A 17,769-nucleotide genomic window follows, 5' to 3' on the forward strand; every position below is an offset into this window, starting at 1 on the left:
CCCTAAATGTTTTCAAAACTTTTAATATTTTTAAATTGTGCATTTGAAAAAGTCTCGAAAAATTCTTAGTCCTTTGAAAACTCACCATCGATGACGCTTTTATTGGTGGTCTTTCTTACTTCCTTCTTTAGTGGTCCCTCTTTCTCTAAATTCTCGTTGCATTTTTTTTAGGCCTGCTCTCTCTCTTAGAATACTTACCTTCACCTAAATGATTCCAATAAAATTCTAAAATAAATTTTTCAATTCTTTATTTTTATTTCATATATCTTAGTATGTATCAAAAATATTACAAAATAAAATATTATATCGATCATAAATATTTTTTTATAGATCCACGTATATATAAAACACGGCAAAATAGTGCAATTTTCTTCTCAATTTTTAAAATATTGAAATTTTTCTTAAAAATATATTCTTTTCATTTATTCCTTAACTAACCCATTGAAATCCTTATACCATTCTCTCACTCTCTCTCAAAAATGTTCATCACAAAAACAACCATCTCGTGAATTCTCCTTAATCCAATCCAAGTATTTGGTAACCCTGGTATAGACCCCAGGATAATCGGGTCGGGCACAACCATTACCCCACGAAACAATGCCGATTTGTTCGTAACGTTTATCGTCGGGACGCAAACGTACCAGGGGGCCACCAGAATCACCCTGACAACTGTCACGTTCTCCCGTACCCGGATAACCGGCACACATCATATTTTTCGTAATCATTTTCGAGGTATAATTCGTCTGGGCGACACAGCTTTCGTTGTCCAAGACGGGTACCTCAACTTCCTGCAGCAGACACGACGGTTTGCCATCCTCCTTCAGAGTACCCCAACCGGTGGCAATGCCTTTGGTACCCACAAATAACTCATTACGTTCCTCGGGTCTTGGCAGGCAGATGGGGCGAATAAAACTGGTAATCGGTACCCGATCATTCAAACGCAGCAGGGCTATATCATTGTCGAAATTCGAAAAACTAAATTTCTGTGTAAACGCCCTCAACACAAAGCGAGTCTCCGGCCGCTCTTTGTCGTTGCAACGATCGTGCTCTCCAAATGTGACCTTGATCATGAACCACATAAAGCCCTTGACACAGTGGGCCGCTGTCAGCACATAGCGATCGTTGATCAGTGTGCCGCCACAATAGAAGCGATTAAAATAGCTCAGACGTGCCATCCATGGGTATTCACTGACTCCCGTTGTTGTGCCGCCAACAATGCGCGACTCATCATTGCGCTCACCGCATCTGTGTGTGTGTGGGAGGGGGAAAGAGAGAAAAAAAAAAACAACGGTCATTAACGTAATGGCATAGTTTTTGTGAAGATAAACAACAAATCTATAATTAGTTTTCAATACTACAGTGCGGAGAAAAATATTTTCAGTATTACAGGTGGCATTTTGAGAATATAAATATTGTGAAAAATAATAAATATAATCCAAAAATATGAGAAAATATTGAAAATATATTTTTAAATATTTCAAAAAATTGTGGAGAAAATATTTTGAAAAATAATAATATTTATGAATAATTTAAAAAATTCACGCCTTGGGAAATTGTAGAAAAAAATTATTTTTTTAAATCCACGCCTTAGGAAATTGTAGAAAAAAAAATATTTTTTTAAATCCACGCCTTGGGAAATTGTAGAAAAAAAATATTTTTTAAATCCACGCCTTGTAAAATTGTAGAAAAAAATATATTTTTTTTAAATCCACGCCTTGTGAAATTGTAGAAAAAATATTTTTTTTTAAATCCACGCCTTTGGAAATTGTAGAAAAAAATATTTTTAAAGAAAATAAACGTGGATTTTTTAAAAATACTTTTTCAATGGCCTAACATGAATGTGGATTTTTTAAAAATATTTTTTAAATGGCCTAACATAAACGTTGATTTTTTAAAAATATTTTTTTAAATGGCCTAACATAAACGTGGATTTTTTAAAAATATTTTTTAAATGGCCTAACATAAACGTGGATTTTTTAAAAATATTTTTTCAATGGCCTAACATAAACGTGGATTTTTTAAAAATATTTTTTTAAATGGCCTAACATAAACGTGGATTTTTTAAAAATATTTTTTTAAATGGCTTAACATAAACGTGGAATTTTTAAAATTATTTTTTCAATGGCCTAACATAAACGTGGATTTTTTAAAAATATTTTTTTAAATATCCTAACATAAACTTGAATTTTTTAAAAATATTTTTTTTAAATATCCTAACATAAACTTGAATTTTTTAAAAATATTTTTTTAAATGACCTAACATAAACGTGGATTTTTTAAAAATATTTTTTTAAATGACCTAACATAAACGTGGATTTTTTAAAAATATTTTTTCAATGGCCTAACATAAACGTGGATTTTTTAAAAATATTTTTTCAATGGCCTAACATAAACGTGGATTTTTTAAAAATATTTTTTCAATGGCCTAACATAAACGTGGATTTTTTAAAAATATTTTTTCAATGGCCTAACATAAACGTGGATTTTTTAAAAATATTTTTTCAATGGCCTAACATAAACGTGGATTTTTTAAAAATATTTTTTTAAATGGTCTAACATAAACGTGGATTTTTTAAAAATATTTTTTTTAAATGGCCTAACATAAACGTGGATTTTTTAAAAATATTTTTTTTAAATGGCCTAACATAAACGTGGATTTTTTAAAAATATTTTTTCAAAAATAACATAAACGTGGATTTTTTAAAAATATTTTTTCAAAAATAACATAAACGTGGATTTTTTAAAAATATTTTTTTTAAATGGCCTAACATAAACGTGGATTTTTTAAAAATATTTTTTCAAAAATAACATAAACGTGGATTTTTTAAAAATATTTTTTCAAAAATAACATAAACGTGGATTTTTTAAAAATATTTTTTCAATGACCTAACATAAACGTGGATTTTTTAAAAATATTTTTTTAATGGCCTAACATAAACGCGGATTTTTTAAAAATATTTTTTTAAATGACCTAACATAAACGTGGATTTTTTAAAAATATTTTTTTAACATAAGCGTGGATTTTTTAAAAATATTTTTTTAATGGCTTAACACAAGCTGAACATAAAATATATTTTTAAAAAATCCAAGCCTTGGGAAATTGTAGAAAAAATAGTTAAAATATATATATATAAGAAATCCAAGCCCTTGGTAATTTTAGAAAAAATATTTGTAAAAAATCCACGCCTTGGGAAATTTTAGAAAAAATAGTTAAAATATATTTTTAAGAAATCCACGCCTTGGGAAATTTTAGAAAAAATAGTTCAAATATATTTTTAAGGAATCCACGCCTTGGGAAATTTTAGAAATAAATAGTTTTTTAAAAATCCACGTCTATGGAAATTGTAGAAAAAAATATTTTTTAAAAAAATCCACGCTTCGAAAAATATAGAAAAAATAGTTTTTAAAAAATCCACGCCTATGAAAATTGTAGAAAAAAAAAGTTAAAATATATTTTTAAGAAATCCACACTTTGGGCAATTTTAGAAATAAATATTTATAAAAAATCCACGCCTATGGAAATTGTAAAAAAATATTTTTTAAATATCCACACCTATGGAAATTTTAGAAATAAATATTTATAAAAAATCCACGCCTATGGAAATTGTAAAAAAATATTTTTTAAATATCCACACCTATGGAAATTTTAGAAATAAATATTTTTAAAAAATCCACGCCTTGGGAAATTGTAGAAAAAATAGTTAAAATATATTTTTAAGAAATCCACGCCTTGGGAAATTGTAGAAAAAATAGTTAAAATATATTTTTAAGAAATCCACGCCTTGGGAAATTTTAGAAATAAATATTTTTAAAAAATCCATGCTTTGGAATATATAAAAAATATATTTTTAAGAAATCCAGGCTTAGGAAAATATAGGAGAAATACATTTTTTTAAGAAATTCATGCTTTGGAAAATATAGAAGAAACATATTTTTAAAAAATCCACACCTTGGAAAATATAGAAAAAATATTTTTAAAAAATCCACACCTTGGAAAATATAGAAAAAATATTTTTAAAAAATCCACGCCTTGGGAAATTTTAAAAATAAATATTTTTTAAAAATCCACGCTTTGGCAAATTTTAAAAATAAATATTTTTAAGAAATCCATGCTTTAAAAAATATAGAATAAACATTTTTAAAAAATTCACGATTTGGAAAATATAGAAAAAATATTTTTAAAAAATCCACGCCTTGGGTAATTGCAGAAAAAAATATTTTTTAAAAAATCCACGCCTATGGAAATTGTAGAAAAAATATTTTTTTTAAAATCTACGCCTTGGGAAATTGTAGAAAAAAATATATATTTTTTTAAATCTACGCCTTGAGAAATAGTAGGAAGAATTATTGAAAAAAATCTTCTATATAAAATTACTAAAATATATTAATAAATATAAATTATTTAAAATATGATAACCTAACTCATGTTTGAATCTAATTTTATTTTTACAAAAAAAATTTTAAGGGGCAATTTATGACGATTTAAATAATTTCTGGCAAAAAAAATTAAAATAAAAAAATATATAATCGGAACCAGTTTTGCATTCGAACACGCGACAAAAAAACATTTTTCAAATGTTAAACTTATATTTTTAAAGGGTATTTTGCGCAAGTTTGATTGAAAAGAATAAGTTTGCAGAACTGGAATTTTTTAAAAAAAATATGTGTCCGTTTTTAAATTATAATTTTTAGCTTTAAACTCTGTGTTCCGCATAGTTTATCAGACATAAATTTAACGGCCTTTTTCTGCATAACAATACGTTAGTAAAGGAAGGAAAAATACAAACGCTAAGTGTATTTTCTAAATAAAAAATTAATTAAAAATTTGAAAAAGGAGAGAAATCGGTGCTTTTCTTTGGAGTACACTTTCGAATCATCAGACAAAAACATGCCATACAATTTTTTTCATTCAGGAAACTCAACAAGTTTTGATAAAAAAAATATGCTTATTTCCCCCTTGGTCTGCCGTAAAGCATTCGTCTAAAGTCCCAATTAGCTGTCTTCAAGACCCGTATTTAGTCTCAAAATAATTTATAGTTTACATGTCCATTTGATTTATTTAAAGCCTATGTTATAACATCAACGTCAATTTAAGTCCAATCATTTTTTAGTATCATCCTAAAAGTATGCTTTATTTTTTGTACATTTAAATACCCTTACTAAGAGAGGTTTATGATATGAAAACGAATTAGCCCAATGATTGTCAGCTAGCTTTTAATTCTACAAATTGTGAATTAATGTAAACTTTCACCATTCCACCGGGTCACACCCTATCTGTTAATTAACTACAACTTGTTAAAACAATTATTTGGCAAATTACATAATTCCATTAACAACGTTTTTTTTTAATGGGCCATTATGAAGTGAAATTGGGGAATGTTTTTGTAGAGGGCCAGAGGGTTTTTGTTTTTTACATGGCAATGAGTGAAAACAAAAGTGAATTTGGGAATTAGGAAGAGGTTTTTTTTTTGGAGAGACCAGGGGGCGGCTGAGGTTTTTTGTGGAGTATAAAAAGGCTCTGGGGTTTTAAATCAAGCCGTGGATTTACCTGTCAATATCTATATCAATAAAAGAGTAACATAATTGACTGACTGACTTAAGGATTTATCAATGACCAGACGAATCATGAAATTTTCGGTGAGGATCCCTCTTTGTCCGAACGTGTCAGATAAGGTTGAGTTTTTGTGAAATTCGTACTATACGTGTACGAAAGTACTAAATGATGTAGATGTGATACGCTTCGTCTTTGACAAACCAGTAAAGCTAAAACTCTTAAATTTGAAATGAGGGTCACTGATGGAGTGTATTATGGATGTACAAAGGAGTTTTCGCAAATTCGCACTATAAGTGTACGAAAAGTACTAAAATGCACTACATTTGGTACGATTTCATATCATGTGAACAGTTAGAGCTGAAAACTTGAAATTTAGAATCGGAATTAAAGTTGAGGAGTAAAGTCCTTGTAAGGGGTGTAGTTTTGGAAGTGTGTACTCATGAATACGTAAAGTACTAAACGGTACTAAATTTGGTACAATTTGAATTTGGAGGAACGGATAAAATAGGAATCCAGAAAATTTAAATTAACATAATTGATATTGAATTTGATATGGAGGCCACTGTTGATTTCTAGAAGTTAGATATGGTGGTGGACATTTGTAGACCCTCCACTATAGTGTGGAGGGTACATTAGGTTTGTCATTCTGTTTGTAACACCTCGAAATATACATTCTAGACCCCACAAATTATATATATTTTTGATCAGCATAAAATTTTATGTCGATCTAGCGATGTCCGTCCGTCTGTGGAAATCACTTTAGCTTCCGAACGAAATGAAATAGGTTGATAAAATTTTACTTAAATGTATATTATGTTTGCAAGACTTATGGTATTGAAAATGGGTCATGTAAGTCCACATTTTGGTATAGCCCCCATACAATGGTACCTCCCTATTTTCGGTATTTTGGTGATTTGAGCGACATTATTTACCGGAATTGTTTCAAATTTATTATTTGAAGTTCGTAATGAATACAACAGCTTATGGCAGAAAGTTGTCTGTGCAGGTCCACGTCTTCGTATAGCCCCCAAATAACAATACCTACCGATATTTGGTATTTTGATTATTTTATCGACATTATTCACCGGAATTCTTTCAAATTTAGTATTTGAAGTTCGTAATGAATACAAAAGCTTATGGCAGAAAATTGTCTGTGCAGGTCCATGTCTTCGTATAGCCCCCATATAACGGTACCTCCCGATATTCGGTATTTTCACGATCTCAGCGACATTATTTACCGGAATTGTTTCACATTTCGCATTTAAAGTTCGTAATGAATACTACATCCGAAGACAAAAAATTGTCTGTGCAGGTCCACGTCTTCCTATAGCCCCCATATAAGGGTACCTCCCGATATTCGGTATTTTCATGATTTCAGCGACATTATTCACCGGAATTGTATCAAATTTGGTATTTGAAGTTCATAATCGATATTTCAGCCTATGACAAAAAAATTGTCTATGCAGGCCAACGTCTTCGTACAGCCCCTATATAACGGTACCTCCCTATTTACGGTATTTTGGTGATTTGAGCGACATTATTTACAGGAATTGTTTCAAATTTCGCATTGGAAGTTCGTAATGAATACTACAGCCTATGACAGAAAATTGTCTCTGCAGACTTATGGCACAAATTGCGTATGCAGGTCCACGTCGTCGTATAAACCCTAATATAATGGCTACATTCGGGATTTTTAAGATTTTAATAGAATTTTTAATGGATTTTAAATTTTTGAAAATTGCTAAACTTGTACCAAATTGTGGAGGGTATTCAAAGTTCGGCCCAGCCGAACTTACAGTTTTTTTACTTGTTCTTACTTGTTTTCAGAGGCTATCCCATATCTTGGCATATTTTTCAATATTTTCTCAAATTAATTGGGAAAATCCAAAAGCTTTTTTTTAATATTTTCCCTCAATGTGGAAAATTTTCAATGTTTTCTTAATTTCGAGAATATTTAAAAATGAAAAAATACTGTTTTTAATATTTTCAGAGGTCCTTATTTTATATTTTTTAATTTTTTTATTTCAAGTCTTGGGGTTTTGAAAAATATTTTTTCTTCAACAGACATCTATAGTTAACTGAACTTTTTTCCACCAATACCAACAATTTTCTCAAATTAATTTGGAAAATCCAAAAAAAAAAAATTAATATTTTCCCTCGATGTGTGAAAATTTTCAATATTTTCTTAATTTCGAAAATATTTAAAAGAGAGTGTTTTTAATATTTTCAGAGGTCTTTTTTTAATATTCTTTCATTTTTTTTAATATTTTTAATTTTTTTTTTTAAATTCATTTTGAGAATATTTAAAAAATACTGTTTTTAATATTTTCTGAGGTCCTTATTTTATATTTTTTAATTTTTTTATTTCAAGTCTTGGGGTTTTGAAAAAATTTTTTTCTTCAATAGACATCTACAGTTAACTGAACTTTTTTCCACCAATACCAACAATATTCTCAAATTAATTTGGAAAATCCAAAAAAAAAAGAAAAATTATAATTTTCCCTCGATGTGTGAAAATTTTCAATATTTTCTTAATTTCGAGAATATTTAAAACAAATACTGTTTTTAATATTTTCAGAGGTCCTTATTTAATATTCTTTAATTTTTTTATTTCACGTCTTGGGGTTTTGAAAAATATTTTTTTTTTTTCGACAGACATCTACAGTTAATTGAACTTTTTTCCACCAATACCAACAATTTTCTAAAAATAATTGGGAAAATCCAACAAAAAAAAAAAAAAAAATAATAATATTTTCCCTCGATGTGTGAAAATTGTCAATATTTTCTTAATTTCGAGAATATTTAAAAGATACTGTTCTTAATATTTTCAGAGGTCCTTTTTTAATATTCTTTCATTTTTTTATTTCAAGTCTTGGGGTTTTGAAAAATATTTTGTTTTTCGACAGACATCTACAGTTAATTGAACTTTTATCCACCAATACCAACAATTTTCTAAAAATAATTGGGAAAATCCAACAAAAAAAAAAAAAATAATATTTTCCCTCGATGTGTGAAAATTGTCAATATTTTCTTAATTTCGAGAATATTTAAAAGATACTGTTCTTAATATTTTCAGAGGTCCTTTTTTAATATTCTTTCATTTTTTTATTTCAAGTCTTGGGGTTTTGAAAAATATTTTTTTTTTCGACAGACATCTACAGTTAATTGAACTTTTTTCCACCAATACCAACAATTTTCTAAAAATAATTGGGAAAATCCAACAAAAAAAAAAAAAAATTAATATTTTCCCTCGATGTGTGAAAATTGTCAATATTTTCTTAATTTCGAGAATATTTAAAAGATACTGTTTTTAATATTTTCAGAGGTCTTTTTTTTATATTTTTTATTTTTTTTTATTTCAAGTCTTGGGGTTTTGAAAAAAAAAATTTTTTTTGACAGACTGAACTGAACTTTTTTCCACCAATACCAGCAATATTCTCCAATTAATTTGGAAAATCCAAAAAAAAAAAAAAATAATATTTTCCCTCGATGTGTGAAAATTTTCAATATTTTCTTAATTTCGAGTATATTTAAAAAATACTGTTTTTAATATTTTCAGAGGTCCTTTTTTAATATTCTTTCATTTTTCTTGGGGTTTTGAAAAATATTCTTTCAACAGACATCTACAGTTAACTGAACTTTTTTCCACCAATACCAACAATTTTCTCAAATTAATTTGGAAAATCCAAAAAAAATTAATATTTTCCCTCGATGTGTGAAAATTTTCAATATTTTCTTAATTTCGAGAATATTTAAAAGATACTGTTTTTAATATTTTCAGAGGTCTTTATTTTATATTTTTTATTTTTTTTTATTTCAAGTCTTGGGGTTTTGAAAAATATTTTTATTTCAATAGACATCTACAGTTACCTGAACTTTTTTCCACCAATACCAACAATATTCTCAAATTAATTTGGAAAATCCAAAAGATTTTTTTTTTAATATTTTCCCTCGATGTGGAAAATTTTCAATATTTTCTTAATTTCGAGAATATTTAAAAAAAAATACTCTTTTTAATATTTTCAGAGGCCCTTTTTTAATATTCTTTCATTTTTTATTTCAAGTCTTGGGGTTTTGAAAAATATTTTTTCTTCAATTTCAATTTTTCCACCAATACCAACAGTATTCTCAAATTAATTTGGAAAATCCAAAAAAAAAAAATTAATGTGTTTGTTTTCTCTTTCGAGACGAGCTTAATGATCTGAAATTTGCAGTGAAAAGGAAAGCCAGATAGACACTATCACACACTCACCACTATGCGACTCGTTTCGCCGTTGGTTAAGCGGCTCATCAGGCATATTTGGTGTGGATGATTTCTTACAAGGGCCGTTCTCTGGTGTGATAGTGTCTATCTGGCTTTCCTTTTCACTGCAAATTTCAGATCATTAAGCTCGTCTCGAAAGAGAAAACAAACACATAAATCATAAAACATATGATCTTCGCCTTAACAAGGCAAAACTCAAAAAAAATTAATATTTTCCCTCGATGTGGAAAATTTTCAATATTTTCTTAATTTCGAGAATATTTAAAAATTAAAAAATACTGTTTTTAATATTTTCAGAGGTCCTTATTTAATATTCTTTCATTTTTTTATCTCAAGTCTTGGGGTTTTGAAAAATATTTTTTCTTCAATTTCAATTTTTCCACCAATACCAACAGTATTCTCAAATTAATTTGGAAAATCCAAAAAAAAATTTAATATTTTCCCTCGATGTGGAAAATTTTCAATATTTTCTTAATTTCGAGAATATTTAAAAATTAAAAAATACTGTTTTTAATATTTTCAGAGAGAGACATCTACAGTTAACTGAACTTTTTTCCACCAATACCAACAGTATTCTCAAATTAATTTGGAAAATCCAAAAAAAAAAATTAATATTTTCCCTCGATGTGGAATATTGTCAATATTTTCTTAATTTCGAGAATATTTTAAAAAAAAAACTCTTTTTAATATTTTCAGATGTCCTTTTTTATTATTCTTTCATTTTTTTATGTCAAGTCTTGGGGTTTTGAAAAAAATAATTTTTTTTTGACAGATATCTACAGTTAACTGAAATTTTTTCCACCAATACCGACAACCACTACCCATTACTTCCAATTACAAATTAACCCAACAACCGTTGTTCTTTATTCCTTAAGGCTGTGTTCAGGCCTTATCCACCGTTTAAGTTTTTTTTTTTTTTTTTTTTTTTTTTTTTTTTTTTTTTTTTTGAAAAAGATAATGACCCACTTTTACCTTCTCTTCTTGCCACGCATTTTTTTTTTGTACCACAAAAGGTTCATAAAATCGGGCAATGCATAAAATAAGCGGACATTTTAGCCAAAACAAAAATAAAAAACTCAACAAAGAATAACGAAGAGCAGCAGAAAAAATATCGTAATAAAAAGAAGCTGTGATTTTTATTATTATGGAAAATTTAATTTTACGCAGGGCCAATGACACATTGTTGTTGTTTTGGCCACCTTTTGTTGTTTTGGGTGCTGCGGTTGTTTGTCGAAATTGGCGGTTTGTTCCGCACAATAAAAACAAATATTGATCTTTTGACAACTTCTTAGCTGTTTGGGTTTCTTTAAAACGATTTTGCGGTTTTCGGTTTTAGACGATTGCTGGCACTTGCGGATGATTCACGGCTTCAACAAAATAACTTAATGAAGAAGTTTCTTTTAAATATATGCAGCCCTGCGAAATGGCCAATCAGACAATGCAAAAAGGTGAGAAATCGAAAGAATAAAAATTAAAATAAAACCAGTAAAGAAAGTCTTAAAGTCGGGCGGGGCCGAATTTATGATACCCTACACCACTTTGCTAATTTAGTAGAGTTGCGCAGAACAATTAAAAGTTTTTATGGGAGAATTCAATCATACACGCTATGATTATAATTATAATTTAAAGTTCAAAGGACTAAATATGGCGAAGCATTTGTATCTTTTAAATTCGGACTTATATTGCCCACAATTGGTGCACAATTAATTTGAAATCGGATAAAAATATATATATGGGAGCTATATCCAAATCGGAATCGATCTCCATAATTTTTGGCAAAGATATTTCTGAGCTGTATTTGATATATTTCCCTGCATATCGTTGTTACGGAGTGCATATTACGGCTGTGCGTAACAAATATGACAAATCGGATGAACAGTATATAGGGGAGCTATAGCTATATCTGAACCGATCTTTACCAAATTTGACATACTAGCTTCTAGACTCAATTCGGTCGTAAGTGCCAAATTTCATGCAATTTGGGCAAATATTAGACGTTTGGTGCACAATAAAAGGCAAATCGGACGAAGTTATATATAGGGGAGTTATATCCAAATCTGAACCGATCTCGATCAAATTTAGCAAATGTATTTCTGAGCTGTATTTGTTATATTTCCCCAAATATTGTTGTTACAGAGTGCATATTATGGCTGCGGAGGACCAAAAATAACAAATCGGATGAACAATATATATGGAAGCTATAGGTATGTCTGAACCGATTTTGATAAAATGTAGCATACTTATTTTCAGGCCTAATTTGGTTGTATGTGCAAAATTTCATACTATTCGGGCTAATATTACACGTTTGGTGCACAATAAATTGGCAAATCGGACGAAGATATATATGGGAGCTATAGCTATATCTGAACCGATCTTCACCAAATTTGACAAACTACCTTCTAGACTAAATTCGATCCTAGGTGCCGAATTCCATCCAATTTGGGCAAATATTAGACGTTTGGTGCACAATCAAAGATAAATCGGACGAAGTTGTATATAGGAGAGTTATATCCAAATCTGAACCGATCTCGCTAAAAAAATTAGCAAATGTATTTCTGAGCTGTATTTGATATATTTCCCCAAATATTGTTGTTACAGAGTGCATATTACGGCTGCGGAGGACAAATATAACAAATCGGATGAGCCGTGTATATATGGGAGCTATAGCTATATCTGAACCGATTTCGATGAAATTTAGCATACTTATTTTCAGGCCTAATTTGGTTGTATGTGCAAAATTTCATACTATTCGGGCTAATATTACACGTTTGGTGCACAATAAATCGGCAAATCGGACGAAGATATATATGGGAGCTATAGCTATATCTGAACCGATCTTCACCAAATTTGACATACTAGCTTCTAGACTCAATTCGGTCGTAAGTGCCAAATTTCATCCAAGTTGGGCAAATATTAGACGTTTGGTGCACAATATAAGGTAAATCGGACGAAGTTATATGTAGGGGAGTTATATCCAAATCTGAACCGATCTCGATAAAATTTATCAAATGTATTTCTGAGCTGTATTTGATATATTTCCCCAAATATTGTTGTTACAGAGTGCATATTACGGCTGCGGAGGACAAATATAACAATCGGATGTATATATGGGAGCTATAGCTATATCTGAACCGATCTTCACCAAATTTGGCATACTAGCTTCTAGACTCAGTTCGATCGTATGTGCCAAATTCCATCCCATTTGGGTAAATATTAGACGTTTGGTGCACAATAAGCTGTAAATCGGACGAAGATATATATGGGAGCTATATCTAAATTTTGACCGATTATCTCCAATTTCAATAGGGTTCGTCCTTGGGTCAAACAAATGATTTGTGCAAAATTTCATCTGGGTAGGGCAATAAATGCGAACTGTACTTTGTTTACAAAAATACATGGACAGACGGACGGACGGACGGACATGCATAAATCGACTCAGAATGTGATTCTATGCAGATCATCAAAAGGAACTATGGGTCTATGGGTCGTTTCCTTTTGCCTGTTACAAACAAATGCACAAAAACATAATACCCTGACCACCTTGTGGTGTAGGGTATAAAAAGTGGAGTGGAAAGTGCAAAGTAATGCCGGGAGAAATATTCAAAACAAAAGATGTTTTATTTTAGGAGAAGAAATAAAATTCCGTTTTAAAAATTCCAGTGAAATTCTTAAATATTTAGCATTTCGATCATAAAAATTTCTTTAATTTTGTGGATCATAAATGGAGGCAGGTGGGTAACAAGAAGATCCCAAGACACCTTTTTTACTATACAGGGTGAGATGAAAAAACTGCAACCAACTTCATACTGCTGTCATATCCGCGCCACTCATCCGGCAGCTGTTAAAATTATTCCAGTGACAGTTCATTATATTGCTTACAAGCGTACAAAAGCATTTTGGTGAGATTTGTCCTGAAAAAAAGTTATTCGTGATGGAATTCAAGCGTGATAGTGTGATTTCTTTATATTTGGCTGGAAAACCACAAGTGGCTATCGTTAGAGCACTCCAGCATTTAAATGTTAATAAATCTCTTGTGTCTCGTACCATCGCTTGTTACCGTTACCATGTTACTAGTAGCGTCAAGGAAGTGGACGGAAGAAAACTGCAACATCAGCAGAGATGGATCGAAAAGTAAAGAAGCGACTCGATCGAAAACCGCGTCGTAGTGGCCGAAAAATGGCTCGTGAGCTGAACATATCGCAATATTCCATTCGGCAAATATTGAAAAAATGAGCTCGGGGTAAAGCCATTCCAAAATTCCAAAAAATGCAAGAACTTACACCGCAACAGAAAGAAAATAGACTCAAAAGAGCTAAAGAGTTGCTTCGCTTGGCCGAAAGTGGTGATCGGCCGAATTTGGGTTTCTCCGATGAGAAATCATTCGTTGTCCTGGAGTTTGTAAACAAACAAAATGATCGTGTTTACTTGCCAAAGAGTTCAGCTGAAAATGTGCACCTTCGGTTGGCCACCAGAACTCAAGCGTCGGCCATGGTGATGGTGTGGGTCGCCATAACAGCCTTTGGTCGCTCTCCGTTCGTATTAATCGAACGTGGCATCATTAATCGACCGTAGCCGAATATTATCACGAAAATATTCTGGAGGGTATATTAAAGCCTTGGGCACGCAAAAACATTTTGGCCGTAGACCTTGGACATTCCAACAGGACTCAGCACGCGCCACCCAAGAATGGTTACAAAATGAGGTTTCTCACTTCATTTGCAGCGCACAATGGCCTCCAAAAAATCTCCGGATACCAATCCCCGTTGGACTCTTGTGTCTGGAGTATTTTGGAAAGCGAGGTTGGCACTAAAAAATACCAACGTGTCGATCACCACAAGCAAGCGCTTCGTCGGAAATGGGCCAAAATACCGCAGAGCAAAATTCGGGCAGCGTGTGACGGTTTCATTAGCCGTTTAAACAAATCTAAAATTATTCTAAAATTTGATGCTATTTCCGATTTGGTCCAAACTTGGTACATCGTAATATTTCTGTCAAATTTAGATCGATTTCGGAGATCGGTCCACTCCTTCTGGTATCACCCCCCCCCCCCACAAAAGTTCGAAATTTTAAAAAAATATATTTTCTGCACAAAAAGAGAAACGACAATCCGATTTTGCTCCAACTTTGCAAATCCTAATATTTGCGTCAGTTCTAGGCCAGATGCGAAAATGGACAATATCGGTCTAATCCATCGAGTGCTTTCCCCACAAGGGTCGAAATTTTGAAAAATTATAACTCTTATAAAATGTGATGTTAGAATCCGATTGTCTTCGAATTTCACACATCCAAATAATTTTTTTAATCCAAGGTCTGGTATTAAGATGGAATACATCGGTCCACTCCTTGTAGTACCTCCCCCACAAAAGATCAAAATTTTCAAAAAATATATTTTCTGCACAGAAAGAGAAAGGCTAATCCGATTTTGCTCCAACTTTGCAAATCCTAAAATCTGCATCAGTTCTAGGTCAGGGGCGAAAATGGACAATATCGGTTTATTCCCTCAAGTACCTCCCCCACAAAGGGTCAACATTTTGAAAAATTATAACTCTTATAAAATGTGATGTTAGAATACGATTGTCTGTCAAATTTCACACATCCCAATATTTTTATAAACTCAAGATCTGGTGCTAAGAGGGAATATATCGGTTCACTCCTTCTGGTACCTCTCCGACAAAAAGTCGAAATTTTAAATATCAATTAAGCTCATAAAACGCGAAATTAACAAGCCATTACCATATTCAAATTCGAAACTTGAAATAAACGGTGAATAATGTAGCCAAAATCATCAAAATATCGTACATAGGGAGGTACCGCTATATAGAAGCTATACGAAGGAAGACCTGGACCTGCATAGACATTTTTCTGTCACAGGCTGTAGCTTCCATGACGAACTTCAAATACGATATCTCAAACAATATCGGTGAGTATTGTACCTAAAATCGTCAACATACCGAATATAAGGAGGTACTGATATATGGGGCCTATACGAAGACCTGAACCTGCATAGAAAATTTTCTGCTGTAGGCTGTAGTATCCATTTCGAACTTCAAATGCCAAATTTGAAACAATTCCGGTGAATAATGTCGCTAAAATCATCAAAATACCGAATATCGGGAGGTACCGTTATATGCGGGGCTATACGAAGACGTGGACTTGCACAGACAATTTTCTGCCTCAGGCTGTAGTATCCATTTCGAACTTCAAATGCCAAATTTGAAACAATTCCGGTGAATAATGTCGCTAAAATCATCAAAAACCCGAATTTCGGGAGGTACCTTTATATGGGGACTATATGAAAACGTGGACCTACATGGCCCATTTACGAACTTAACCTGCCTACTGGCAAAATAAACATGTGTGCAAAATTTTAGCCTTATATCTCAATTCGTTCGAAAGATAGCGTAATTACAACAGACAGACGGACATGGCTAAATCGTCTTAGAATTTTCTTCCTAGTACCTCCCCCACAAAAGGCTCAAAATTTTTAATAACCAAAAAGATTATAAAATTCGAAATAAGCATCCGGTTCTCTTCATATTTCAAAAATCCCATTTTTCTATTAACAAAAGTTATGCTGTGAAGATGGGATATATCGGTCCACTCCTTTTGGTACCTTCCCCACAAAGGGTTTTACGCTTTTGAGTATCCGCGAAGCTCATAAAACGCAAAATTAAAATCCGATTCCATTTAGAATTGGCTCATCTCAATATTTTTTATCAATGCAATATCTGTTATAGAGATGATAGAGATCGGACCATTTCTTCCTAGTACCTCCCCCACAAAAGGCTCAAAATTTTTAATAACCAAAAAGATTATAAAATGCGAAATAAGCATCCGGTTCTCTTCATATTTCACACATACCATTATGTCGACTAACACAAGATATGTTGTAAAGATGGGATATATGGGTCTACTCCTTCTGGTACCTCCCCCACAAAGGGTCAAAATTTTGAATAACCGTGAAGCTCATAAAAATCGAAAAAAAAAAACATTCGATTCCATTCAGACTTCCCATTCAATATTCCCATTAACACAATATCTGTTCTAAAGACTGAAGAGATCGGACTGTTTCCTCTTTAGTAGTTTTCGTACCCTTTTAGCACGAATTTCCAAAAATTCAGCCTTTTCACACGCCTAGGCACCATGACTGGTCCTCGTGCAAAATTGCTAGATTCTAGCTTCAGATGTTTCGTCTTGGCTTTGTCTGTATTCGGGACCATTGTTCCTTTTTCAAACATTCTTAGAAATTCGGAATATTTTAGAAGATCTCTCTTTTTTTAGATCGGACTCTTTCCTCTTTAGTGGTTTTCGAACCCTTTTAGCACGAATTTCCAAAAATTTAGCTTTTTCACACACCTACGCACCAAGACTGGTCCTCACGCAAAATTGCAAGATTCTAGCTTCCGCCGTATCGTCTTGGCTTTGATTCTATTCGGGACTATTGTTCTTTTTCAAATTTTTTTAGAAATTCTCAATATTTCAGAAGATCTCTCTTATTTTAGAAGAGTCCCCTGTAGCCTATATCAGCATCTCCATAATCTCCGAAATCAGTCCACTTTTTCTGCCTTGTTGTCGCCCATCATTAACATTGGCTTTGATTCTATTCGGGACTATTGTTCTTTTTCAAACATTTTTAGAAATTCTGAATATTTCAGAAGATCTCTCTTAATTTAAGAAGGTCCCCCGTAGCCTATTTCAGCATCTCCACAATCTCCGAAATCAGTCCACTTTTTCTGCCTTGTTGCCGCCCATCATTAACATTTTCCAATCTGTACCCCATTTTTTTCCGGTTTTCTTTTTTCTCCCATACAATTTACTTTTTCTTTAGATCCACCGCTTCAAGGTGTGTGCAGATAACGTGCGGTTTTTTTTTTGTTCTGAAATTTCCGTTATTAATATGCAGATTAGAATCTTTAGAAATAATTTTCATTTATAAATGAAATTGCATGCC

At 31.5% G+C, this 17,769-nt stretch overlaps 1 protein-coding gene across 1 annotated transcript in view; it reads right to left on the bottom strand.

Moving 5' to 3' along the window:
• Positions 1-372: 372 nt before the first annotated feature.
• Positions 373-17,769, bottom strand: part of LOC131805818 (venom protease-like) — a 34,451-nt gene continuing 17,054 nt past the window's right edge. Inside the window, exon 2 of the mRNA XM_059129485.1 lies at positions 373-1,245. Within this exon, the coding sequence (XP_058985468.1) occupies positions 474-1,245 (772 nt within the window). The 3' untranslated portion in view covers positions 373-473. The remainder of the gene's footprint in view (positions 1,246-17,769) is intronic.

The sequence above is a fragment of the Musca domestica genome, unplaced genomic scaffold (assembly GCF_030504385.1).
Source record: "Musca domestica strain aabys unplaced genomic scaffold, Musca_domestica.polishedcontigs.V.1.1 61, whole genome shotgun sequence".
Taxonomy (NCBI): Eukaryota; Metazoa; Arthropoda; class Insecta; order Diptera; family Muscidae; genus Musca; species Musca domestica.